Source organism: Pelodiscus sinensis, chromosome 1 (genome assembly GCF_049634645.1).
Source record: "Pelodiscus sinensis isolate JC-2024 chromosome 1, ASM4963464v1, whole genome shotgun sequence".
Lineage (NCBI taxonomy): Eukaryota > Metazoa > Chordata > Testudines > Trionychidae > Pelodiscus > Pelodiscus sinensis.
In genome coordinates this window covers 237,942,177-237,969,080 of record NC_134711.1, presented here as the reverse complement: position 1 = coordinate 237,969,080, position 26,904 = coordinate 237,942,177, and the positions used below count along the sequence as shown (strand labels likewise).

The window sequence follows — 26,904 nt, the reverse complement described above, 5'->3', positions numbered from 1 at the left end:
AATAAAAATAGGCATCAGCAAGGTGACTTTCTCAAAACTTATTCTGGAGGGTTGGTATACTGTGTACACTAAATAGTAGTTCTGTGTAATCAGAAATCAAACAGGGAAACTACCCAGGTTGTGGTTCATTCCAGCCCTGTAATTTTTTAATGTTGAGCCCCACCTTTCCAAATGCATACTGCACACTGTCTCCTAAGCAACAGCCTTTATAGAAACCCCTCAGAGCATTTTGACAAGCAGGGATACAAGTTGAGCAAGAGTTTACCAGAGAAAAAGAAATGACTGCATTTTTTCACTTATTCACACAGTCAGATTACCTTCACTTATATTGTTTAAGCACATCTGATTTGTTTAGTAATAAACTATTAAAGATTTTAGAGATATGTTTTACTTTTTATTATCTTGTAATGGAAAATTCTTTTACTATTTTTCTAAGAAAGCTATCACTTACAACTGCAATGTAAAGTGTGGATAAATACATTTCTTTAATTTTATTCCTTTGCATTTTATTGTTTTCTAGGGTTATGAAGATTGGCTTCGACATAAAGCAGACAATGCAATGAATCAATGCCCTGTTCATTTCATTCAACATGGAAAACTGGTTAGAAAGCAAAGCCGAAAATTAAGAGTAAGTAACAACTAACTCTGAGTTCTTTTTAGGGATCAGGCTTAACACTCCCCCTTCTCATTGATTAAATCAGAATAAAATCCTTGCTTTGTTAGAATCTCCCCTATTCATTCCCTATGTTGGGTTGCTTCTCTATTCGGGTCCTTTCATTATTCTTTTTAATTTTTAGCCCTTCACTCATGGTTATTCGTCTGTTCTAATTTTTCTTTCTCTACCTAGAAAAGCAACAATGATTAGCATTTTAATCCAGTTCTGATGCAAAATTTGTTAACTAGTTCCATTCCTTGCAAAGGTGATACAGCCCAATTGGAATATTATTCTTGCTTTGTACCTTTTCAGCATCATAAAGACTTCTGAGGAAAAATCTTAAATAAAGTTGTGGTTGAAATATTATCACTTCATTCAGTGATTGTACCCTGTTGTAGTTTTCTCAAATGCAAATGTTAACATGAAAATTCTAATGTAAAATCCACTTACCAGAAGTACCCAAATCATTTGAAAGTGCATAGATACAGAAGATGGGTCAGTTGCTGAGCTAATTCATTTGGAATTTCTTCCAGAAGACGTAAAAAATACATTTTATCAAGTCTTGCCTAAACTGTCTTGATTTTTACTATTATACTCAGTCATTGTCAATTACCAAAAATATTTGTAACATTCGAATTGCTTGCCTTCTAAAAGTTTGTTTGGTGATGTCAAAATTCAGTCTTTAATGCCATAATTTTCTATTATGAAAGTCATTTATGACCATAATAAAATCCTGACAAGAGCACAATGATTCACTAGAAAACTACTTAGAAAAGGGCATCTTGTATGATAAAGTAGACAATGCAATAGGGATTTTAAATATCAGTTCACCTCATGAATTTTTATCAGTTAGTAGACTATTCTATAGTCTCTGGTGGCAGGGCCAGCAGCCACTGTATCAGAGGCAGCATGCGGTGCCGGGCAGGAGCTGGTCCACGAGGGGAGCCAGTTTAAAAACCCAGTGCTGCTACTTCTGATAAAGAGGCAACAGCATGGGGTGGCAACAACCCCTGCGTACGGGGAGGTCTGAGCACCTGGACCCAGTGTGAGCCAGACTGAGCTGGACCGTCTGCCCACCTGGCTCCTAATATGTTTTAAATGCAGAGCTGCAGATGGGGTAGATTCTAGACCTGGTATGAGCCAGAACTGAGCCAGGCTGCTAAAAAATGTACTAGCAAGGGTCGGGGGAGGGGAGGAGGAAATGCATGTAGTCTATAGTATTAACCTATACGCTTTTACTTATTGGTTAACCGGTTAATCGACTACACTATTACATCCCTACACTGCCAAGAAATCCACATTAGTCAAATATTCAGTTAATCAACATTCCAAAATGTATTTTTGATGAAATTTTTATTGAAATTTTGTGTTGACTCCCTTCCCCCAAGTGACTGCTTTCTTGCAATTTTTTGGCATGTGTTGACCTGCTGTACTTAAATTTGAGTTTAAAATTATATATCAGATGCTGCCAGAGGTGGGTGAAGAGAATCTTTAAAATAATCCTTTGACTTTGAGGGCTGCTTTGTTGTATGATGGCACACTCTTAGAAGCCAGTAGTCTTGCTGACAAGGTCTATGGAAGTGTCAGTTAAGTATCAGAGGTATGAATTAATTTGCTGCCCACCAGAAATGGACGGGGGAAAAGAGCTGAACTTTTATGAAAACTTTTGCTAAACAAATTCAATAAAAAAAAATAGAGCGTAAATCATTTCAACCAGCTCTAAAGCTACAGCCAGTAATATTGGGTCACACTCAGTTTAAGTACAGAGTCAGACTCTAGAGTCATATGTCTGACCTGATACATATGTAACCTATCTGTGCCTCAGGGTTTACATCTATAAAATAGGGATAATATCACAGACATACATATTTAGAAGGGATGTTGTAAGGCCTAAAGATGTGAAGTTCTTTGAGATCCTCAGAGGGTAGATACTATACAAGTGCTCACTATTATTTATTGTCCTACAGTATATAGTACTTCTTTTGAGAATTGTACGCATAGTCTTGTGGTGAAATCTCAGCCCTATCATATCCAGTGAGAATTTTTCCATAGTTTTCAGTGGGACAAGGTTTCATCCTTGGACTCTGATCTTTAGTCTGTTTAACTAATGAGACACATGGGGTGGGGGGACATTTCTATTTTTCTTAGGTTGGAGACATTGTGATGGTAAAAGAAGATGAAACATTCCCATGTGACTTAATATTTCTGGCAAGCAGCAGAGGGGATGGAACATGTTTTGTTACAACAGCAAGCTTGGATGGTGAATCTAGCCATAAAGTAATAAAATATTATTTTTATTTTTAAAACACAAACTTTTTTGAATACGATGCATAGTAACAGCCTATATTACAATGTAAACAAAGATATTGGTTTGTGTATTTTTTATTTAAACTGTGATTAACTTATTTCCTTACCATTGAGCTATTTTATGAGGAATTTACTAACTGTTGTTTGCTTATGTATACAGACAGTCCCCGGGTTACGTACAAGATAAGGATTGTAGATTTGTTCTTAAGTTGAATCTGTATGTAAGTCGGAACTGGCGTCAGCCGCTGCTGAAACTGATCAGTTTCAACCGCGGCTGAATCTGGATGCCAGGTCTGACTTACATACAGATTCAACTTAAGAAACCCAGGCATCCCCAAGTCAGCCGCTGCTGAAACTGACCAGCGGCTGACTACAGGAAGCCCGAGGCAGTCAGCCGCTGGTCAGTTTCAGCAGCGGCTGACTTGGGGACACCTGGGGCAGAGCAGCTGGGGTGCTGCTGGGTTGCTCCAGTAGCGCAGCTCCTCGGCGCTACTGGAGCAACCCAGCAGCACCCCAGCTGCTCTGCCCCAGGCGTCCTGATTCAGCCGCTGCTGAAACTGACCAGCAGTGGCTGAATCAGGACGCCTGGGGCAGAGCAGCCGGGGTGCTGCCGGGTTGGTCGGGAGCGGCGCTGCAGGACCAACCCGGCAGCCCCCAGCTGCTCTACCCCAGGGGTAGGCAAGAAAAGCCTGGTCTGCTGGGGGGGGGGGCACTAGCTGCACTGCCCCCCCCCCCCAGCAGTCCAGGGGGACAGGAGCAAAGCCTTGGAGCATGCCCGCAGCGGAACAGCCCAAGCGCGCCTGGGCTGTCCCGCTGCGGGCGTGCTCCAAGGCTTTGCTCCCCGTCTCCCTGCAGACCAGGGAGACGGAGAGCAAAGCCGGAGCACGCCCGCAGCGGGACAGCCCAGGCGTGCCCGGCTGTCCCGCTGTGGGCGTGCTCCAAGGCTTTACTCCTGTCCCCCTGGTCTGCTGGGGGGGTCCAGCAAAGCCGCTGGACTCCCCCAGCAGACCAGGGACACCAGAGCAAAGCCGCCGTCTGGGCGGCTTTGCTCGTTTGCCCGGGAGCAAAGCCGCCCAGACGGCAGTTTTGCTCGGGTGTCCCTGGTCTGCTGGGGGGGTCCAGTGGCTTTGCTGGACCCCCCCCAGCAGACCAGGGGGACAGGAGCAAAGCCGCCCAGGCGGCAGGAGTCCCGCCGCCTGGGCGGCTTTGCTTGGGTGTCCCTGGTCTGCTTGGGGGGGTCCAGCGGCTTTGCTGGACCCCCCCAGCAGACCAGGGAGATCGGGAGAAGCTTTTCTCGCCCCCGAGGACACGGGTGGCGACCCGCCGCCCGTGTGCTCCGGGGCGAGAAAAGCCCCGTTCATAAGTGCGGATCCGCGTAAGTCGGGGACTGCCTGTACTTACTTTTGAACACACCCAACATGGGCACCACGTAGTTAATACTCTTAATATTAGTGTTAGCTTAGTTAGCTATGTTAGGTGTCCATGGAAATCCCTAAAGATTTGCAAGTATATATATGGAAGACTTTTGGCAGCCCTGCAAATGTCAAATATTGAGATTTCACTTGAAATGTGCACGTGTGTTCCCATATGTGCAATCCTGATTTGTGCAAGATGAGGCATATTAAGGCATGCTTCCATTTGGCATCTGGATCTCTATGTAAATGACTAAGAAAAAGCAAATACATTTCACTTCAAATTTAGGCTGCTTACATTGCAAGAAAAGAGTGATTCAGTTTTCTTTGCAGTTTATGAACTATCTGTGAATTAGGACCGGCAGAGGAAAATTCCATATCTGTATTTGGAAGTTCAGATTTTTTTAATGAGAATCATATTACATGGCTCTTGACAGTCTAACACAAAGTAGGAAAATTTTACCTACTTCAGTCCTCTTCCTTCAGTTACATAACTAATTTGGTTACTGCATGTGTTCTGGGTTATTTAATTTTTATTACATTTTTCTTATTCATTCTAGACTTACTGTGCTGTTCAAGATACAAAGGCATTTCATAATGAACAAGATATTGATGCACTGCATGCTACTATTGAATGTGAACAACCTCAGCCTGACCTTTATAAGTAAGAAAATTATTTGTATTTTTATAGCTTTAGTAAATGCCATTAAGCTATCCTGTAAAACAAACTATAAAATTATGTGATTATTAAAGGAATGCTATCAATTCAAATGGAGCCCAAAATTTAAATTTAAGGCTTTTAAACAAAAATCCCATGAAGTTGCTGATTATTTTTTAAACAAACTAATGGTCTCCTGCTGTATTTGAAATCTAAACATTGCAATATAAGAATTTGAAAGTGAAACCAATATTTATTGTCCTATCCAAGCAGAGAGGAAATTCAAAAGGCAGGTAAAGAGCATGAATAGTGACATGTAAATTGGATTCTTAAAAATCTTCCAATCTTAATGTTTTAAGATATTCAAAACATGGGCTAAGAAATGCTTGTTTGCAATCTCACAATCCCACAGGTTTTGACTTAGAACTACTAATTGTGTATCGCTAATACTCTTAATAGTAGTGGTAGCTAGCTTAGTTAGGTGTTTCCCCTGGTGATGCTCTCACCAGGGTTCACAACGGAAGGGGACAATTTTGAACCCTGGTGAGAGGGGCAATCCTTAAAGATTTGTAAGACCTTTTGCAGCTCAGCAAATGTTCAATATTGAGATTTCACTTAAAAATGCCATTTAATGTAGCTTGCGCTCTCCTAGAAAGAGCTTGCACCAATAGAGAGGGCATAATCACATCTATTTTGTATTCATACGATGTTATCCATTTAGTAACTGTTTGTGACGAGACTGCGTGTCCCTTCATATAGTCCACATACAACACAAATTGACAAGGCAAAGCATGACAGAGTTTAGTCTAGAAGGCTAGATGTCATATGATCTCTACATGCAGATGCTGCTCTAATAGAGACGAATGTGGCTTAGGAGAAGATCAGGTAGATATTGAACCTGGTTCAAACGAAGATGAAAAATTTCATTAGACATAAACATCGATGTCGTTTAGTCTTTAGACCTCTGTGCATAAGGAGGCTAAGCATGTAACTCTCAGACTCGCTTTGTGAATGTTATTGTCACTAGCAATGCAGTTTCTTTGACACATGTAAAATGGAAGGAGACAAATGATTATCAGTGTTGACCAGAGGTCTCATCAGAGCTGCTGAGACTGTATTAAGGTCACACATAGGAATTAGTGTTGGAGATAAAAATGGAGATTAAAAAATTCCTTTTAAGAAGCTTGTTACAATGGCATTGGAAAATACTAATCTTCTGTGAACAGGTGGATGAAACCTTGAGATCACTGCCAGATGCACGTTCAGTGAGCTAAGATAAGGCCCCACGTCTAAGGATACAGCAAGCTCTCCAAGATGTCCTGGGTGCAAGCCGGCATCAGTTGATTTCCGTGGGTCAAGATTACATCAAAAACCATTTCCATTTTGCCTAATAGTCCATTCTGGTAGAGGCTTTTTGCTGTTGTTTAGGACCTGTCAAGCAGCTGGAAAACATTGCTTGTCGTCCTCATTCAACTACTGAGCATTCAGTCTTTCAATGAAATGTGGGGAGCTGAACGTAGGGTGCAGACTACATCTGTGATTCTGTATGAACAGATCAGGATGAAGAGAAAGAGATATGGGAGGCTGAATGATGAAAATAAACATCCTGGATCATGCCAAGGCAATGAGGATAAGCTTGACCCAATTTGCTTTCAGATTGATGATGACCTGTGGAATGATTGGGATCATAGGTAAAGCATAGAGCCAAGCTGATTGTCAGCTCATTTAGAAGACTGAGGACTCCCTCTGTTACCTGAGGCTCAGATTCCAGACTCCCCTATAATGGTCTGCTTACGTATGCAACTCAATCCTCAATTTGTCTGGTTTGGTAGGTAAAAAAGGTGACTCGCCTGAGAGGAATTGCCAGCATTTTACAAAAATGCTTCTCTCAGACCTGCAAAAGCAACAAGGAGTCCTGTGGCACCTTATAGACTAACAGATGTATTGGAGCATAAACTTTCATGGGCAAAGACCCACTTCATCAGATGCATGTAGTGGAAATTTCCAGAGGCAAGTATAAATATGCAGGTCAGATTAAGGCTAGAGATAACAAGGTTAATTCAGTCAGGGAGGGTGAGGCCCACTTCTAGCAGCTGATCTGGAGGCGTGAACACCAAGAGAGGAGAAACTGCTTTTGTAGTTGGCTAGCCATTCACAGTCTTTGTTTAATCTTAAACTGATGGTGTCAATTTTGCAGATGAACTGTAGCTCATCAGTTTCTCTTTGAAGTCTGGTCTTGACGTTTTTTTGCTGCAGGATGGCTACTTTTAAATCTGCTACTGTGTGTCCAGGGAGATTGAAGTGTTCCCCTACAGGTTTTTGTATATTGCCATTCCTAATATCTGATTTGTATCCATTTATTCTTTTACATAGGGACTGTCCAGTTTGGCCGATGCATATAGCAGAGGGGCATTGCTGGCATGTGATGGTGTATATTAAATTGGTGGATGTGCAGGTGAATGAACCTGTGATGGTGTGGCTGATCTGGTTAGGTCCTGTGATGGTGTCGCTGGTGTAAATATGTGGGCAGAGTTGGCACCGAGGTTTGTTGCAAGGATTGGTTCCCGAGTTAGAGTTACTGTGGTGTGGTGTATAGTTGCCAGTGAGAATTTGCTTCAGGTTGGCAGGTTGTCTGTGGGCGAGTACTGGCTTGCCTCCCAAGGCCTATGAAAGTGAGGGATCATTGTCCAGGATGGATTGTAGATCACCGATGATGCGTTGGAGAGGTTTTAGCTGAAGACTGTAGGTGATGGCCAGTGGTGTTCTGTTGGTTTCTTTCTTGGGCTTGTCTTGTAGTAGGAGGCTTCTGGGTACACGTCTGGCTCTGTTATTCTGTTTCCTCACTTCCTCGGGTGGGTATCATAGTTTCAAGAATGCTTGGTGAAGATCTTGTAGGTGTTTGTCTCTGTCTGAGGTGTTAGAGCAAATTCTGTTGTACCTTAGTGCTTGGATGTAGACAGTGGATCGTGTGGTGTGTCCAGGATGGAAGCTGGAGGCATAAAAGTAGGCATATTTGTCAGTAAGTTTTCGGTATAGGGTGGTGTTTGTGACCGTCACTTATTTGCACCGTGGTGTCCAGGAAGTGGAACTCCTGTGTAGGCTGGTCCAGGCTGAGGTTAATGGTGGGAAGGAAGCTGTTGAAATCGTGGTGAAATTCTTCCAGAGTTTCCTTCCCATGGGTCCAGATGATGAAGATGTCATCAATGTAGCCTAGGTAGAGAAGGGGCATGAGTGGACGAGAGCCGAGGAAGCGTTGTTCCAGGTCAGCCATAAAAATGTTGGCATATTGTGGGGCTATGTGGGTGCCCATAGCGGTGCCACTGATTTGGAGGTATATATTGTCACTGAATCTGAAATAGTTGTGTGTGAGGATAAAGTCACAGAGCTCAGCCACCATCATCAGGGATACTGTCCCTGACAGCTTGTCTTCCATTTATGTGTGGGATATTTGTGTAGAGAGCCTCTACATCCATGGTGGCTAGGATGGTGTTTTCTAGAAGATCACCAGTGCATTGTAGTTTTCTCAGGAAATCAGTGGTGTCACGGAGATAGCTGGGAGTGCTGGTGGCGTAGGGTCTAAGTAGAGAGTCCATATATCCAGACAGTCCTTCAGTGAGAGTACCAATGCCTGAGAGGATGGGGCATCCAGGATTTCTGTGTATGTGGATCTTTGGTAATAGACAGAATAACCCTGGTCGGGGCTCTAAGAGTGTGTTGATTTGTTCCTGTACCTGTTCATGATGCCAACACCACCTCCTTTATCAGCCTCTTTGATTATAATGTCAGAGTTGTTTCTGAGACTGTGGGTGGCATTGCATTCTGCACGACTGAGGTTATGAAGCAAGCAATGCTGTTTTTCCACAATTTCTGCCTGCGCACGTTGGTGGAAGTATTGTATGCATAGGTCCAGACTGTCATTTCAACCCTCAGGAGGAGTCCATGTGGAGTTCTTCTTCTTTTGCTATTGGTGGGAGGGTATCTGTGTGTCAGTGCGCTGTTCAGTGTTGTGTTGAAAGTATTCTTTTGAGTCGGAGACGGTGAAAGTAGGCTTCCAGATCTCCGCAGATCTGTATCATGTTTGTGGGGATGGTGGGGCAAAAAGAGAGTCCCCGAGATAGGACAGACTCTTCTGCCAGGCTAAATGTGTAGTTGGATAGACTGACGATATTGCTGGATGGGATTTTAGACAGCTTACAATCCTTTTTCCTCTGTAGAGAAATGAAGTGTGTAACTATCTCAGACCTGTTAGAGGGCTCCCCAGAACAGACTAGCTCTGTTAACTCCCAGGATACAATCTTCCATTCAGAGGACTAGCACTCAGGCTATAGTTTTTCAAAAACAAAAATAGCCTTTATTTAATGCAGTAGTTACTAATACAAAAACTCTATAATAGACTTTAGGAAAACACAGCATATTGAAAACATGCATTGAAGAAATAAACCAATGATTTTTTAACAAAGGCATAAAATCCTAGAGATACACATTAAAGTACACAAAATTGCAATATCGTACAATTTGGAAACAGTTTTAAATTATTTGTTCCCTGTCTGATGGCCAATCACATACAAAGATGCTGACAGCAAGTTCTTAAATAGTAAAACTCTACGTAAAACATACATAATCATCCAGCTTTTTTGCATGCCCTATACACACATTTACATATTACATTATATATTTATCAGAATCATGCTTGCTTCTTTAATGTCTTCCGTTCTCTCTGACTGTTCTTTCTGCACTGTTAAAATGGTATTGGTATTGCTGCTGTTCTCCCACCACTTATTTGCTTCTTAAGCAATTTATCACTTTTAGTGGACTTCTTTCTCTCCTATTTCTGTCCACTCCAACACTTTCTTCCCATACACACACCAGTACTTTTCTACTTTCACAGACAAATTAAAGCCTGTCAGCTCCCTGCCTTGCATGGTGATTTTGATTTGTTCTGATCAGTTCGTTGTTCAATCCCTGTCTTTATCAGCCAATCAACTTTAAGCCCTCTTGCTGTCAGTCAAAACTGGACATGATTGATAACCTGTGCTTTAAAGATGGACCTGTTTGAAAAGCTGTGTCCTGCCTTGCTGACCTCTTTTGGAATGACCTTTTTGTTATTCCAGCCTGCCTTCTTGCTATTGGCTAAATCATTCTAAGGCCTCCATTTTGGTTTTCACAGCCTTGGTTGCAATTGCCATCTTGTTTTCCCTAGCAGGAACTGCTTGAAACTATCTTTATTAACTATATAAATCCTTATATGCACCTTAACATTATGTTTCTCTGTTGCCCGTCCAATTTTATTAATTTACATAAAACCCAAATCTTAATCTTTCTCTGCTTCAGTTAATGGTGACACATCAGCACTATTGATTCTGGACAGCGCCTTAATGCTGATCAGTGTTTGCAGCACACAAGTAGCTGGAAAATCCTGTGTATCACCTCTATAGAAGAGGCTTCCCAAGTAGTGAAGATGTCTTGCAGAAAACTGGACTTCAGAGACCACTCATGACTCGAGTTAAAATTCCTGCTGCGGTGGTCCATGAGATGGTTCTGGGCTCCAGGGAAGAGATCTGCTACCAGAGCAATAATCTCCTTGTTGCAGAACTGATACACTCTGATTGCCTATTTGCAAAGCACTCTGGAGTGTGCTGAGCTCAGCATTGGCTTCACTTCCAAGGTTCAGCTGCCCATCCAGGTGGTGAGAATGCCATAGTCCTGGCAAATTCCTTGACCAACATGGAGCTGGGGATATAAAGGCAAAAGAGATCTGCCACCTTTATAATATGCCACCAATGTGGAAACATGCACTGCTACATTTACCCTTGTTCATACCAGATCCAATGAATGTTCTGTGACCGGAACTGGAGTCAATGGTATGGGGTCTCTCATGCCCCTGAAAAGGTTTGGGGAGCAGTGGGAAGGATCTGCTCCTTTCAGTGTGCTGGGGGCAATAGCCTTACCCATCTTGGAAGAGGAAGAAGAGTCTCTGTAAAACCTGGAATGGTATTGATTAGTTTTTATGCCTTGTCCTTGGCACACCCAAGGGGCAGTAGTGTCACCTCTTCAGTGATAGGCCAGTCCCAGAGTGCAAACCAGTACCACTCACCGAGACTGAGTGCAGCTTCTAATCCTCCGCAAGGTCTTGGTACTGAGACAGACTTCCTGGCCTGCTTGAGATTATGTCTCACTACCTGAGTCCATTTTGTAAACAAATGCCTCTTTGTTATGAGCCTTGCCTAAATAGGGAAGCACCATTAGGGATTGCATACCTCCATCCCCGACACACAACTTCTAGACCCTGGTGAGCACATTACCTGGGAAAACAATAAGGCTATCTAGCACTATTATTAAGGGTACTAGCTAACAATGTATAATTAGTACAATTAAGTAAAAAAAAACCAAGGCATTGTGAAGTTAACCACATAGCGTTCTGGCTCCAGCTATGGTTAGTAAGGAGAAATTCAGCAAGAGCAGAGGCACATCATTTTAACTGGGAGAGGGGTTATGGCCACAAATGCACACCTGCTGACTGCAACAGGTGGCAAAAATTATTCAGCTCCAGTGGTGCTGGGCATGCATGGACCTAAATACCAGGGGTGGGCAAAAATTTTTGATGGGTGGTTGCATTCCAAGATTTAGGTAAGCGGTCAATGGCTGCACTTTTCTGTGGAGGGGGTGTGAGGTAAGGGATAGAGGGTGGATAGAGAAAGGAGCTTGGGGAAAAGGGACTGTTGTGCAGCAGGGGTTGCAGAATCAAGGAGGTGGGAATGGGTGTGGGACAGGATTCTTGGACAATGGGGTGTACAAGGTCTGGGAGGGAGCTGTGACCTTGGTGAAGAGAGGTGCAGAGGGTTTGTATGGTGACCTGAGACAGAAGGGTGTGGTGGCTTGGGGCAGGGAGACAGGATGTGGGAAGAGGTGAGATGCCAGATACAGGCTTTGACGGGAGGCGCTAACCTAGGTAGCTCTGAGCAAGCAGTTCAGTGAAACCCTCAGGCAGGCTCCTTGCCTGCCGCAGTCCCAGATCAAGACTCCACGTGCCTCTCGACCCTGAGGAGGGGGAAGACATTATGCACTTCCCCACCACCAGCACAATCATCGCAGGTCTTGTTGGCCAAAAAGGCACATGGAGCAATCGGCTGCTTTGAGCGACCTGAGACTGTGGCAGATAGGGAGCTTGCCTGAGGGTCCCAGGAGGGCAGGCCATGGGCCAGATCCAAAGGCCTGGTGGGCCTAATCCAGCCCACAGGCCATATCTGTGGAATACACAGCTGCCTCATGTTTCAAAAAATTACAGTTACGGTAAGTAAAAGTCTCTTTCAGGAATTGAAAATCAATTAATAAATGCTCTCTAATCAGGAGATTCACAAATCACCTTCAAACCGTTTTCACCTTTGTTACATACAAACTTAAAACTGACTCGCTGTTATCGCTGTTATAACTGATGTCTTCAATGCTGGCTTATGAAAGTGAAGTTTGCAAAAAGTTTAATATGTTTTAATAACCCACATTTTCAGGCTTTATTATATAACATTTAATGAACTTGCCAGATGGTTTAACAAAAAATACTGAATACCACCCCCCACAAAAAAAAACACTGGGAAAAAATTCTGTTGAGGGGAAAAAAAAAGAAAAAGGCACTGCGTCTTTAAATGCCCTACGCTCCTCACCAGAAGCAGCAGGGAAAAATTGTCCCCACTGGGCTTCCCGTGTTCCTTACTCCCCCACCCTCGCCAGACGCTACAGGGGAAAATTGTCCCCGCTGGGCTTCTGTCCGAGGGAAACAGGAAATACCAGACATTTCATATGTCCGGTATTTTCTGTTGTTTTTTTTTACCAGATGGGGGACCTGAATACCGAACTGTCTGGGTGAAAACCGGACACCTGGCAACTCTAGTCTCAGTTTTGGAAGTAGCCAAACATGTAAGCTGAAATTTCTTAAAGAAAGGTAGACTCCCAAAATGGAAAATTTCAACTTGAACTGTTAACATTTCATTAAGAGCTTGTTTATAGAATGTAGAGCCTTCACAGACAATTTAAAAAAAATAATCTTCAACTTACTGTATTTTTGCACATTTTTAGAAGTGAGATGCAGTTTCTGTGCATACTAAGTTTCAGATTGTCATAAATACATATTTTTAACATGTTTTACAAATATTTCTCAAGTTGTATGTGCTTGTGTGCATGTGTTTATGTATAAAATAAATTAATAACAGGCATTGATACTAAGTACCTTTCCTCTTACAGATTCGTTGGTCGAATAAATGTTTACCATGACAGCAATGAACCTATTGTAAGGTAAATGAGAGAGAGGAATTATTTAACATGTAATATCTAGGTTTCTTTTATATCTGAATATGGGGATCTTGAGGGAAAAGTATGGTGTTTTGGTTTTTCTGTAGGAATTTATTTTAAAAGTTTACAAAATTCACTTTTGTGTATAGTCAATATTTTATGCTTCCTCTATTCAATAAGCTTTTTATGTTACATTTTCTTTTGAATATTAGGTTTGTAATCTGATTTGATAGCACTTAGTGGTTGTCTGTATTAGACGTCTGAATGTAAGCTTAATAATTGATTTAGAGTATTTTTATAGTGTTGTTTACAATCCCTAATTGTTTTGCATGCACGATTTATAGATATTTCAGATATTGTTTACTCAAATAGCTTCATTTTATTCTATTTGTATTGCTCTACGTAGGTTCTTGTGCTGCCCTTCTCCCTGTAGGATCTCAGCAGTTTCTAAGAGTACATTAAGCAACATGACTACCATCTGTCACATGCAGTTAATTCTTTCTCATCTTCTCTGCAGGGGAAGAATTGTGTGTGCAGTATATTGTTTTTTGTTTACATAGAGTTTTGATAGGCTTAGTTATTTCTTTTTAATATAGATATTGCTTTGTTAAAGAAGGCAAGGTGAAAGAAATGCAGCTTGCACATGGAATAGAATGTGATGGTACTGAGTTCATTCCTCAGTCTGTCTCCTGCAAGATGAGCTTCACCCATACAATAGAAAGTTCCATTCTGCCTCAGGAGTAGAGTTGTCAACAATGGCCTATGTCTAAGGAATTTTTAGGTATATGGGGCCTAGACCATTGAGTGACTTGAAGATCAGGACCTCAACCTTAAACGTGATTCATTATTCTGAGGAACCCCAGAGAACAGGAGTCATATGCTTTTGTCCTTCATACTATCAGTACATTGCACTTCTGGGGCTTTGATCTTACCTCATAGACAGAGGCTGTCAAAATCAACAAGACTTCACACAGGCAGGAGTTTGCAGGCTAGGAGTCTCACATTGCACATAACACTGGGAAGTCACAAACTTAGTGTTTCCTATAACAACAAAGCTTCTTAAAATAATGAAAAATTTGAGAGAGAGAAAGATATGTATCTCAGGCCAATGTAACTTCCCTATGGTTTGGGGACAGGAGTACTTTCCAAAATGCAGTTAGTATGGCTGTCTCACTGTAGTCAAGCCAAGTGACTGTTCTGGACTCAACTGCTGGCAACTGCTGGAAGATTCAAGGTGCAGGCTCCACTTTCCTACTTTATGCAGGAGCTTCCCTGGCCTAAGAGAGGGACAGTTCTGAGAGGGGTAGAGAAAATGGAGAAGGAAAAAAAACATGGAGCTACATATTTGTACTGCCTGTTCATGTATACTACTGCAGTTTGGATGATATTTGCATTATGTAGCCCTTGGGGGGGGGGGGGGGGCACTGCGCTAAACACTGCATATAAGATTGAGAGGCTGTCCTTGCCCTAAAGTAGTTTATAATCTAAATAGACAAAAAAAGGGTAGGAAAATAGTAATTATATGCAAGCAAAGTGAGCTGAATTTTCATTTGCAAATAGCAAGCAAAGTCCATGGCTTTATTATGTGTGTGGAGGGGGGGGGTAGCTAAATGGGAGATGGACAGTGGATATCAAAGGAAGGAATTGAGAACAGAAAGAATGGAAGGGGGTAGAGCTAAACTGAGGAGAAGAGATTAAGTAAAGGGATTGAAGCAAATAGACAGCTCTGAGGGGAAGGGAGAGGGGAAGAGAATGTCCAGTCTAACATCTGTAGAAAGTAGCCAGCAGTGCCTGAAGGAGCTATCTCTGAGTTTGCTTAAGGGTGACTTTGGTTGGCTCCACCAAAAGTTTTTCCTTTTCCTCAATCCCACAGATAGGGCCTGACCAGCAAGGAGACAGGATGCGCTAGAAAAAGGACTTCAGGTCACATAGGATAACCCAAAACTCCAGCATGTTGGTTCAGAGACTACTAATAATTTCCTAGATTCAAGAGAAGTCTAAGAGGCAGGTATCCCCACAAGATTGAGGGAAGTGCAGTGCGTACCTCTCACCCATGGTTTGCAGAGAGGAGGAAGCATCACATTGGACTGACTTTTTAACAGAGTTGCGGGGAGGGGATGAAAAAGCCAATGCCCCTGAAGGAGCAGGAAGCTCTGAAGATTATGAAAGTGGAAATGAGCTCAGAGTGGTGGGGAAGGCCAGGGTCTGCCTTGGAATCTATGCTGTTTGAAGGGCCTATCCTCCAAAGCAAGCAAAAGGTAAAATGGGGTCATAAGTGGAGGACAAGCCTGGTCTTAAGGCACTGTAGTGTACTGAAGTGCCTTTGTAAAAATCGCATTGCGGGGTTTTATAATTCACTGTCTCATTGATTTGCATTTCCAGTTTGCTCAAGTTACAATAGTTTGTTTTTCTACCTGAAATAGGCTTCTCAGATACAGTTGTGCAATCCTGTTTTCAGATGTGATCAGTTAGACCTGTGCAAGCACTTACATCTAATGGGGCACACAGGTATCCTGAGGGAACCAGAACACCTTGACAAGCTAAGCAGAGAGGAACAGGAAGAGCTGGAATAGCAGGAGTTTTCCTCATCCAGTGGGCTCATTACTCCAGAGAATTGCCACACCTGCAGTCACATACTGATGTTAATCAGAGGGCTTAATAGGAGGCACTCTGAGAATGCAAAGCCCTGGGTGGCCCCTTGGTTACTGGCTCCCTGCAAATAGCCACAAAAGAAAAAGTTTTATCCTGTTGCTTTTGTTATTTTTGGGTTGAGACCTGGACATAAGCATATATAGGAGGTAGATCCTCTTTCCCTCTGTAGTGAGGGCCTTGATAGGGAAGACAGGAGGAAGAAGTGGGCAAAATGGAGCTTACATTTGACCTATAAACTGATTGATGGAAAATGAACTAGAACTGCTATCTGAGACCAACCATGTTTCTCCAAATCCAAGCACCTAGCCATGAGGGATGGTGATTGAGCTGATCTATTATATTGTAGATTTCTCAGAGAAAATTGCTGAGTGCCCTTTGTGAGCAGAAACTGGAAGTAATCAGCAATGACAGCATTTTCTTAGATTAGTGCATCTTAATTTGCTGAATATTGGAGATTGGGGGTTGTGAGGGAATGAAGAGAAGAGGGCCTGGTATTGCAGGGGTTAAACAAAGCATTTTTGTCCAGCTAACCCCTCCCTGCTTTATCTGCAGCCATTTCCAGGCCTGGAGGGAGGATAAAAGGAAGGAGCCTGGGTCAGATAGGGCCTGACCAGCAAGGAGACAGGAGGGTGGTTCTGCTGTCTGCAGGACCTGAACCCAAGCCTGTCTACTTGTACAGCTACCAGAGACTGTAAGCCTCCACCTCACGCCCTCTGGGACAAAGGAGGGGGAACCTGTTAGAAACCCTCACTAAGAGGGTGGATTCTTGGGGCCAAGCTCCAAACTAAAGGACTGTACTAATATAGTGGGTCGGAGTTCCTTGGCCTGGGGCACCAGTGGCACTGGTCTGCACCCCTTTCCCGACAGTTAATTCCGGGACCTAACCACTAGGTCACCCTGCTGCCCAGGAGACTTGGTCACAGGGATGAACTGTTATGATGCTGTTTTCAGTGCATCTTCACAGCATTTTATAGGCAAGTTTCAAAAAGATTCCTGCATTGGTAATATTTCTCTTTTCAATATAGTTCATGGCTAAAACTCTAAGCAACTGTTCGCTTTGCTTTCAGACATGCAATAAAATCAAGGCTACCAGTAAAAATACTATAGGTGAAATATTGTATTTTATGTCTCATAACCAAAGCTCATAGCTTTGTTTCATAGCCAAACTGTGAAAAGCTTGTCCTTGCATCGTATGTGTTACTCTTCTTGTGGTATGTTCTTGGATGGCAAAATCTGGTGCATGGACGGTTGAGAGTCCTGCCTCTTCTATTTGGATAGTGATCATCTATTCATAGCTGTCCGCTTTCAGCTGTCACTACTGGCAGGTTGTTTTATTTGCTGCTGATGCTTTTTTGGCTAGTTGGTTTTCCAACCTTTGCTACATGTAAACCCTCCTTTGGGATGACATCTGCTATCTCTATGATCTTTTGCTAGTTAGGGTGGGAGAAGGAGGATATATGACATTAGTAATACTGTTCATTATAGTCTTCTCCCATTCTACATCGTTCCCACCTCCCCCTCGGGCTCTTGAGGGGTAGATTGGGGTTTATATACTGACTAGGTTTGACAGATATTTTCCTCCTATTTCCTGATTTTGGTATCATCTGAATGATGTCCAGAAGACTTATGCCAGCTAGGGTAGGAGAAAAGAGAAATGATGAATAAGAGTACCAGAAATAACCTTCCCATATACAAATGGTACAGACACCACTGTTAACAGAAGTACCTGATAGTGTCATGAAATATCTACAAGTGATCAGGTCAGGTCCAGGCTTTACATCTAAAACCTAGCACCTTTTAGCACAGTTCTTAAGTACTCTTACAGTTCAGTGTTGACTCAAATTAAAACTTCCTTCATCATTGGTTTCCGTGAAGGACTAAGCAAAATAAGTCTTTAAATTCAACAAGATAAAATAGTTTTCAATGATTTGCTGATATTTCGTGTGCAGATTCCCAGCATGCATTATAAAAATACTTGCTTCTCTTAAGATATTTGAAGTATATCAAATCTTCGGATGACGTAAGCATTCTTATAACAGTCTGAGGCTAAAAACTCTTTTGTTCAATCAAATGTTTTGCAGCTATGGGAGGGAAAAAGAGCTTGAAAGCAGCAGTCTTTATAAGTAAAGTTTCCCATCGTAATCAGGGAACAAAAATAGACTGTACAATTTTCAGAAGTGAGAAATAAATCAAAATAAATTGATTACAATATGGCATGTATATCTTGGACAGTACCATTCAAACAAACTCCATAATGCATTTTTTCAGTTATCTTTGTGTATTGAGATTTATGGTCCAAATTCAATCTGAAATCAGCACTAGCTGCTGGATAATCAACACTTCTGTAAATCAGCTTACTTTATTAGGTGTTTATGAATTTTTAAGAGCTTAACTTTAGCAATTCATATATCTAAAAATCTTGACCATAAATATTTAGTAAAAAATCCCAAATGAAAACAGCAAATGTTGTTTGCTTGTTAATTGTGGACTTTCATTTAAACAAATTAGCGATACATTATTTTCTTAAGCTGTCTGTTATGTTTCTGTGACTTTTTCATAACAATCTGTTTTCTCTTTCTGAACACTTACCATATTTTTTATCATTCTTATCTTTTGTAGGCCTTTAGGATCTGAAAATCTGCTTCTTAGAGGAGCTACTTTAAAGAACACAGAGAGAATCTTTGGTAAATATTTGAATTAATACATTCTGAAAATGCATTCTCAGTTAAAATGTAAACATTAAATCAAGTTGAAATCTATAGTTATAATTACTTGGGCATAAATTTTCCCTTGCATTGCCTGAACTACATCTGCACCACAGAGTGCAACTGTGTCATAACAACTGAGACAATCACAATTGACATACAAGAGCAGTGACACCCTTTGTTTCTTATAGTAATCTCTGAGTATTCGCTATCAATAATAGACATTGGAAGGAAATTACTCCTAAATTCTGCATGTAAATGTGTAGCTTTGATTCATAAAGTTGATGGTTCGCTGTGGATGTGACAGTCTATCACTGTGTGCTCAAAAGCCCAATTGTGTTATCAGTTAATGAACCACTGGAAAATGTTCAGTCTCTGTTGCTAAATCACTAGGTCAGGAGAATTGTTACCCCAACCTAATCGACGTAGTGCTGACCAACATTTTCTCTTAAAACAGCTATTCAACAGAGAATTAGATTTTCATCTCAACTTGTTTTACCTTCTATAAAGTTTCTGCTTTCTGCTGAAAATTTCAGTTTTATGTTTATAAACCAATCACCAAAAAAACTGGAAAAAAATGGAATATGGAAGTTGTAGTTTTTCGAGGAGTGTCCCTGTAGGTGCTCCACTGTAGGTGTCAGTGTTCCCTCTAAGCTGCACAGCAGCACAACTTCACAGGTGATAAATCAGCTCCACACAGTCAACTCTATGCATGGAACTCTGAGCCTCTGATTGGGCGGGGCTGATTAATCACCTGTAAAGCTGTGCTGCCACTCAGCTTACAGGGAACACTGGTAGGTGTCTCGGCACCCCTGGGCTTATATTTGGATCTTTTTAGCAGCCGACACTGGATGCCGACACTGCATGTGTGGTGCCGTCTCGCGCTATAGCAAGCATGCAGACAGGCATGCATCTTCAGCTGTCCCTCAGTTCCTTCTCAGCCGCATCAGGCTTGGTCGGAACCCAGCAGCAATCCTGTTCACTTCTTCAGATAAGATTGTTGTGAGCATAGTTTATCTATATAGCATTTCCTTTAGAGTTATTTGGGTATCTTCCCTTCCTATTTCCTTAAAAATAAAAGAAAATTCGATCTCTTTCTAACCCCTTTCCCTCTATTTAGCCCTACAGTTATGCCAAGCTTTAAAAGATGCCTTAATTGCAGGCTGTCCATCCCTGCTTTGGCTGGATATGCTCAATGTATTCGGTGCCTGGGGAAGGATCATTCCTCCTAGAAGTGTCACCATTGCAAAAAGCTCTCCTCCGGGTCTCTTAAGGCCAGAGATGTGCAGCTAAAATTTCTCATGATGGAGAAGACCATCAGGCCAGCCTCAAAATCAGAGTCACAAGTCATTCCACCGCAGACTTCTCCTACCTGCAATTTTGGACCGAAGGATAATAGTACCGCTTCAAGATGTTTCAGCTAAGATGACTTCAAAGAGGAAGCAAACATCATCTCCAAGTACTGAGAGGCTAACTAAAAAGGTATCCCCACAATAAAAGTCATCCTTGGTACTGTTGGCACTGGCTTTTGGAGATTGGCAGGTTCCGGGCATGTCCAGTGCGGACAAGTCCCAAGGAGCAGTGCCAGCTAAGAAAGCATGCCTTGCAGTCTCCTCTTGAAAACCTAAAAAGACAGCTCCTTCACTGTCGGCACTGAAAATATCAGCACTGAAACCAGTACAGCAGACCAGTACTGCGGGCCACTCAGACCCACCAGTACAGTCCCCAACGAAAACGGTACTGGAGTCACGCACAGAGACGTTGATGCTGTTGGTACTAGCAACAGCATGGACAGACACCAACATGTACCAAAACTATGCCAGCACCCTCGGTACCAGTATTCTCCATGCTGCGCCCCTTGACCACATAGGAAGATCTGGCAGTTACATCGGTCCTGGGAACCCCTCTCTTCGTACTGATGCCACTCCGGTGTTTGCGGGGCTGAGCCAGCTTGTCACCGCCTCTAACTCTGCTCCACCTTTCTCAAGTGAGGATGAGGAGATTTCCTTCCCTCCATTACCAATACCAGGTCCTTCCTGGGATGTGCATCTGGAGGACCACAAGATTCAGGAAAGATGGATTCCACCAGAGTCAGTGCTCCACATCCACATTCTGGAGCTTTGCGCGGTCAGACATGCATGCGAACATTTCCTCCCTCTCATTCACAACAAAACAGTAAAATCCTTATGGACAACACAGCATGCATGTTTTATATAAAATGTCAAGGTGCCAGGACTTATCATCTATGCAAAGAGGCCATGGCACTGTGGCACTGGTGCGTTGAGCATCACGTGAACATTTCGGTAGTCTGTCTTCCAGGATTGCAAAATGTCACGGCAGAAGCATTCTTCAGAAGTACAAGTAGGAGATCCACCCTCAGATTTTGCATACCACATTTCAAAGGTGGAGCTTTCCAGAACTAGATTTGTTCTCCACATGTCACAATTCAAAATGCCCCAGGTGATTCTCCAGGGTGGGCCTAGGCAGGAACTCCTTAGGGGATTGCTGGACAGGCAGATTCATATATGCCTTTTCTCCCATACCAGAAAAAAAGCAGGACAGGGCTTAAGTGATCTTAATAGCACCTACATGGCCCAGAGAACCCTGGTTCCCTTACCAGTGACAGATGGCTATAGCTCCTCCACTTTGTCTTCCATAAGTCCTGAACATCCTCTCATAGGACTCAGGCTGAATCCTGCACCCACATGTCCAGAGTTTGCATCTTAAAACCTGTCTCCTTCAGGGCTAGGTACATCAAAATCTACCTATTCGGAAAAAGTCCAACAGTTAATCATGGACAGCCATAAACCAAGCATTAGAAAAACCTGCACTCAAAAATGGCAATGTTTTATTCTATCAACCACAGACAACTCAGTATCACCACGCTCAGCTCCTGTACCAAGATTGTTAGATTACCTGCTTTCCTTAAAGAAACAGGGACCCCAGTCTCCTTAATTAAAGCTCACTTGGCAGTGATATCAAGCAACCACACCCCAAATAGAAGGACATACAGTCTTTGCTTACCCAACTACAAAAGGGTTTTTGAAAGGACTCCCTCTGTTTAGACAAACACTGCCTTCCTGGGACTTAATCCTCGTCCTTACAATGCTGACCGGACATCCCTTTGAACCAATGGCAACTTGTCCACTTTTACATCTTCCAATAAAGGTTGCCTTCCTTGTAGCCATCACCACAGCAAGGAGAATCAGCGAGATCACTGCACTCATGGTTGACTCTCCATTTGCAATATTTTACAAGCTGTGAAGCTTAGGCCTCATGTAAAATTTCTCCCCAAAGTGGTTTCTCCGTTCCATATTAATTACCCAATGTATTTACCTGTCTTCTACCAAAAACCTCATGCACATGCCAATGCCTCTCATCTTCACTCCTTAGACATCCATCACACATTAGTCTTGTACCTAGAAAGAACAAAGCAATGTAGATGTTTTTCTATCAATAGCAGAGTGTTCCAAAGATCAAGGCATTTCCAAACAAAGACTCTTCAAATAGTCATCTGCATTAAGATGTGCTACTCGATCAATAAAGTACCACTCCCAGACCAAATAAGGGCTCACTCTACCAGAGCAGTTGCTACCTCTACAGCTTTTCTTAACAATGTTCCTATTGCTGACATTCATAGGGTGCAACATGGGCTTCCGCGCATACCTATCTAGGGAATAACGTTTTGTAAAGGTATGCCTCACAACACACTCAGTTTGGGTTGGCAGTGCTATCTGTCACTCATTCTAAATGTCCAAAACCCCTCCTTCCAAATTCTCGGCACTGCTTTGTAGTCACTTACAGTGGAACACCCACAGGGACACTCCTCGAAGAAGAAAAATAGGTTACTCACCTTGTTCAGTAACTGGTGTTCAAGATGGATGTCGCTGTGGGTGCTCCATGACCCTCTCTCCTTCCCTCTGCTTTGGAGTTTTAACATCTCTCCGCGGTAGAGAAGGAACTGAGGGACAGTTGATGATGTGCGCACGCCAGCACATCATTAGGGTGCGAGACGGCACCGTACATGCACATTGGCAGTCATGGTACTGCTGCTAAAAAGACCCAACTATAAGCACAGAGCACCAATACACTTACAGTGGAGCACCCACAGGGGCACTTCTCTCTCAGAACCCGGTTACTGCACAATGCGAGAAACCGCTTTTTTAGTTGCTTCATGTTCCCATTCTCCTCTATGGGGTGGGCTCCTTGGTCTGGCTACATCTCTCATCATGCACCACCTTCTGTTTTCAAGAGGGGATAATATGAATGGCAAGGAATCTAGAAAATTAATTTTTTTTTACCTTTCTCTCTCCAAAAAAACCCAGCAGGAAATTATTAGAGGAGAGGTGTTGAGGAACTTCTTTATTTGGAATTAAAAACAATGAAATTGGTATAATTAATTTGTATTTTTTATTATTTTAAATTTCATAAGACTATTTTATAAACTCAGTAAAGATGCATCTCAAGCTCAAGTATTGCTACTTTTTGAGCATTTGCTCTTGACCCTGTTAATAACACACCCAGTGTATGGAACTATCCTAGCACAGAAACATACTGGAGTGTCTTATTTTTAGCAATGAGTTATGACCCTGTACACATTAGATCTGATTTAATATGTACCTTGAACACATTTTTGTTTACAGTTGATTATAATTGCTGTATCTAATTTTCTATTTCTTTACTCTCTGAAGATGTTATTAATGGGGCTGTGCAAAACTGTAGTATTTTCTAAATGAATGAGTAGGTTCTGCTGAAGAGAGCAAAATCTGTGGATTTCTTTTGTGTTTGGATACATCATGTAGTTTAGGCTTGTTTAGAATACTTCTTACAACGTATCATTTAGTTTCTAAAATTGAAGCTGGACAGATAATTTAGAATTAGAATTTGGACTATTCAAAAATATTTTGTCCTGTTGCATTTTGTCCAATAAAAGAATTGTGAAGAATGTTGTGTAGCTTCAAGATGAAAAAATGTGAATTAGAAATGAAATGCAAATGTTGCTGCTTCTAGTGCTAGCCACTATGTGCATTTACTGTTGGTACAGGTATGCTCAATGTGCCTGAGTCTGGAAGATTTTTGCTAGAAGTCCATTGTTCTGCACCAGATAACTAAAAATGGTTTCAAGATTTGTTGAAGTTATCGGTAAGCTCCATATTCTTATGGAGGAAGTTCAGGAAATACTTTACAGACTCTTGGATATATTACGCAGTGCAGGACCTAGCAGAGTGGTGCACTCTATTAACAGTGCCATCCTTGAGCATGACAGGCTTGTGTGGCATGCTCCAGCATCTTTACTCCTCAGAGAGCAGAAAAGAGATACTTTGTCCCAGAAAAGGTGACAGTATTGTTATTCATTCATCCTGCCCCAAACCTTTTGGTGGTTCAGGCCGTCATTGAACAAGTAGGTAACAGCACTCAATGTCTGTCCCCTCAGGTAAAGAAACCAAAAGTTTTTAGACCTCTGTGGAAGAAAGGTCTATACATTCACCAATATGTGATTCCGTGATATGTCAACTATTCAAAAATGTCTAAATTCAGAGATAAATTCCCTTCTGAGAGTAGGGCATAATTTGAGGTCCTTATTGAGCATGGTATATTGATGCCTAAAACAGACTGCAGCTGGCATAGCTGTTGTGGATTCAAGGTCAATGGTAAGCAACTTGTTACAACTGTAATTTCTGAATTTCACCTGAATCAGTATTTTTTATTCAAATGGCCAAGGCATGATGTAATGGTAGAGTATGTAGCTAGCAATGAGATTTTTTTTAATTGAAGTCAGGATTGTATATACTTCTTGATCTTGTGCTGTTCATTAACATTTGCATTCAAAACCTTTGTTAAAACAGTTTTTCTGGTTTCAGGTGTTGCTATATACACCGGCATGGAAACTAAGATGGCATTAAATTATCAGTCAAAATCACAGAAACGATCTGCTGTTGAAAAGTAAAGGTTTTATATTGTCCTTTTATTATTTATTTTGGGATGAGATGAGTATCTTTGGATTTGAAAAATATTCATACACATTTTTGTTTACATTAAAACTTTATTTAACATTGAGTAAAATATGGGTGGTAGAAAGTGACTTAGTAAAAATGGCATCTTTCTGTATCAACATGGACTCCCATTAGATTTTTGTTTCCCATCTTGAATGAATGACTATATTTTAAAAACAATGTCAAACACTTCTTAATGTTAGTTACCTTTTAGAAATCTGCTGTACTTCCCTGTTCCAGAGTACAGTATCTCTTGCTACTTAGCATAGATTCACTGTCAGAATCACCAGATTGTGCTATGTCCCCTTATAATTCCTAATTTTTAGCAATTAATGTTGAGTTCAGTTAGGGTTGCCAGATGGTTTCAACACGAATACCGGACACACTTGACATTCATCACAATCTACATTACATCTTATTTAGAAAATACAGGACATTTATATTTTCTCATTTATATTTTCCCAATTTGTTTCCCGAACAGAAAGCTCAAATGCTGGACTCTCCGGTTCAAAACCGGACACCTGGCAACCCTAAGTTCAATAGACAAAACTCCTTTGAGGTACTTCAGTTTGGACCAGCATACTAAAATACAGCAAAAGGGAACCAAACTGTGGAAATACAGTGTTTTACCATTCTGTCTCTGGCAGGCTTTTTGTGTTTCATCTAAAATGAATGATGTCGTAACACAAGCAAAAAGAATGCTATTGAAAAGGGAGTCTGTTGCTTTCTGACACTGCCATCTATAAGGGGAGTGGCATCTACTTGGGATATTATTGGTTGTCTGTTACCAAAGATTCTGGGGATTATCACTGTATATAATCTTTATCCTATTAGATATCCCCAAAGTTTACCCCAGTGTCTGAGTGGCAGCTAGGATGCCATTCCTTAAGACCAGCTGTGGTGATGAGCTTGTGTTCTTCCGTTTTCCTTCACAACTGCTGAGAGTGGTGAAGAAGCTCTTTCTATTATAAAAGGTGTACATTTCAGAGTGTTAAATTATGTCCATCACTGATGTTAATAACCTTTTTGTTCTGATACTTTGAGATGAGAGTAGGGCCTTATCTACACTAGTGTGGTTTTGCGATTATACTGGTATAATTATACTAGCAAAACTCTTTGGGCATGTCTACACTACACGGAAGATCATTGCTGCCACTGTCTATCTTCCAGGGTTCAATTTAGCAGGTGTAATATAGACCCGCTAGATCAAAGGGCGCCCCCATCGGTGCCGGGTACTCCTTCTCCTCGTGAGGATTAAGGGAACCCTAGGGGAGCGTTTACTCCTATCAACCTCCCACAGTGCAGATAAGATACATCGATTCCAGCTACGTAATTTGATCTTCCCATGTAGTGTAGACCAGGTCTTTAAGTGTGGATGCAGTTATAGCAGTGTAAAAGGGCTTAAACTAGTATAGTTTGTGCTGTTTCAGGGAGCTGGCATAGGCTTTTCTGGTATAAGGATAGTTATGCCAATGTACTTGTATCTACAGTAGTGCTTTTACCCACATAGTGATGCTGGTAAATTGTGTATATAATATTTGTGATCAAGTAATGCTGGTAAACTTAAGAGTTGACCAGACCTTAGTGATATTATTCTCCATTGGAGAAATACTGCAGAGAACTTATTTAGTGTCGTAACATACTAATTGAACTTAGGGAGCTTCAGTATAAAGTTTTCATAAACTCTGTACATTTTTATATACTAATGGAAGAGATGTTTCTTTTGTTTGTTTTAGATCAATGAATGTATTCCTTATTGTATACCTCTGTATTCTAATCAGTAAAGCAATAATAAATACTGTCATGAAGTATATCTGGCAGAGTGATCCAGCTCATGATGAACCATGGTATAATGAAAAAACCGAGTCGGAAAGGAAAAGAAATCTGGTATGGAAAATTACTGTGTTTTTATAACACACATATACATCACACATTTTAGTTTTCTCTCAAGGTATTTAAGGGTGATGTACACATTTTCACTGTGGTGTTTTATGTAAAAAAGGGTGGAACATACAGCAACTAGGAAATTGTAAACTTGCAGTTTTTCTTTAGCCTTCCTGAGATTGTTGCAGTTCCATTTTACTGAAATCTGAAAATACATGATTGTGTGACATTATAGATAACAGGAAACCATACAGTTGAAGTGTTTGGTGGATTAATATAGAATTAGGAAAATGTTCTGTTTAAAAAGATATTTTATAAAATTTTAAAAGTATATGATTTTTTTTTCAAATGGCCA

General features: G+C 41.6%; 1 protein-coding gene across 6 annotated transcripts in view; it reads left to right on the top strand.

Moving 5' to 3' along the window:
• Positions 1-26,904, top strand: part of ATP11A (ATPase phospholipid transporting 11A) — a 235,335-nt gene that overhangs the window by 151,645 nt on the left and 56,786 nt on the right. For all 6 annotated transcript variants that reach the window (XM_006138951.3, XM_025179410.2, XM_025179411.2 and 3 more), the window contains exons 5-11: positions 521-628; positions 2,804-2,932; positions 4,935-5,038; positions 13,268-13,318; positions 18,587-18,651; positions 24,534-24,615; positions 26,402-26,552. In XM_006138951.3, coding sequence (XP_006139013.2) covers positions 521-628; positions 2,804-2,932; positions 4,935-5,038; positions 13,268-13,318; positions 18,587-18,651; positions 24,534-24,615; positions 26,402-26,552 — 690 coding nt within the window. The remainder of the gene's footprint in view (positions 1-520; positions 629-2,803; positions 2,933-4,934; positions 5,039-13,267; positions 13,319-18,586; positions 18,652-24,533; positions 24,616-26,401; positions 26,553-26,904) is intronic.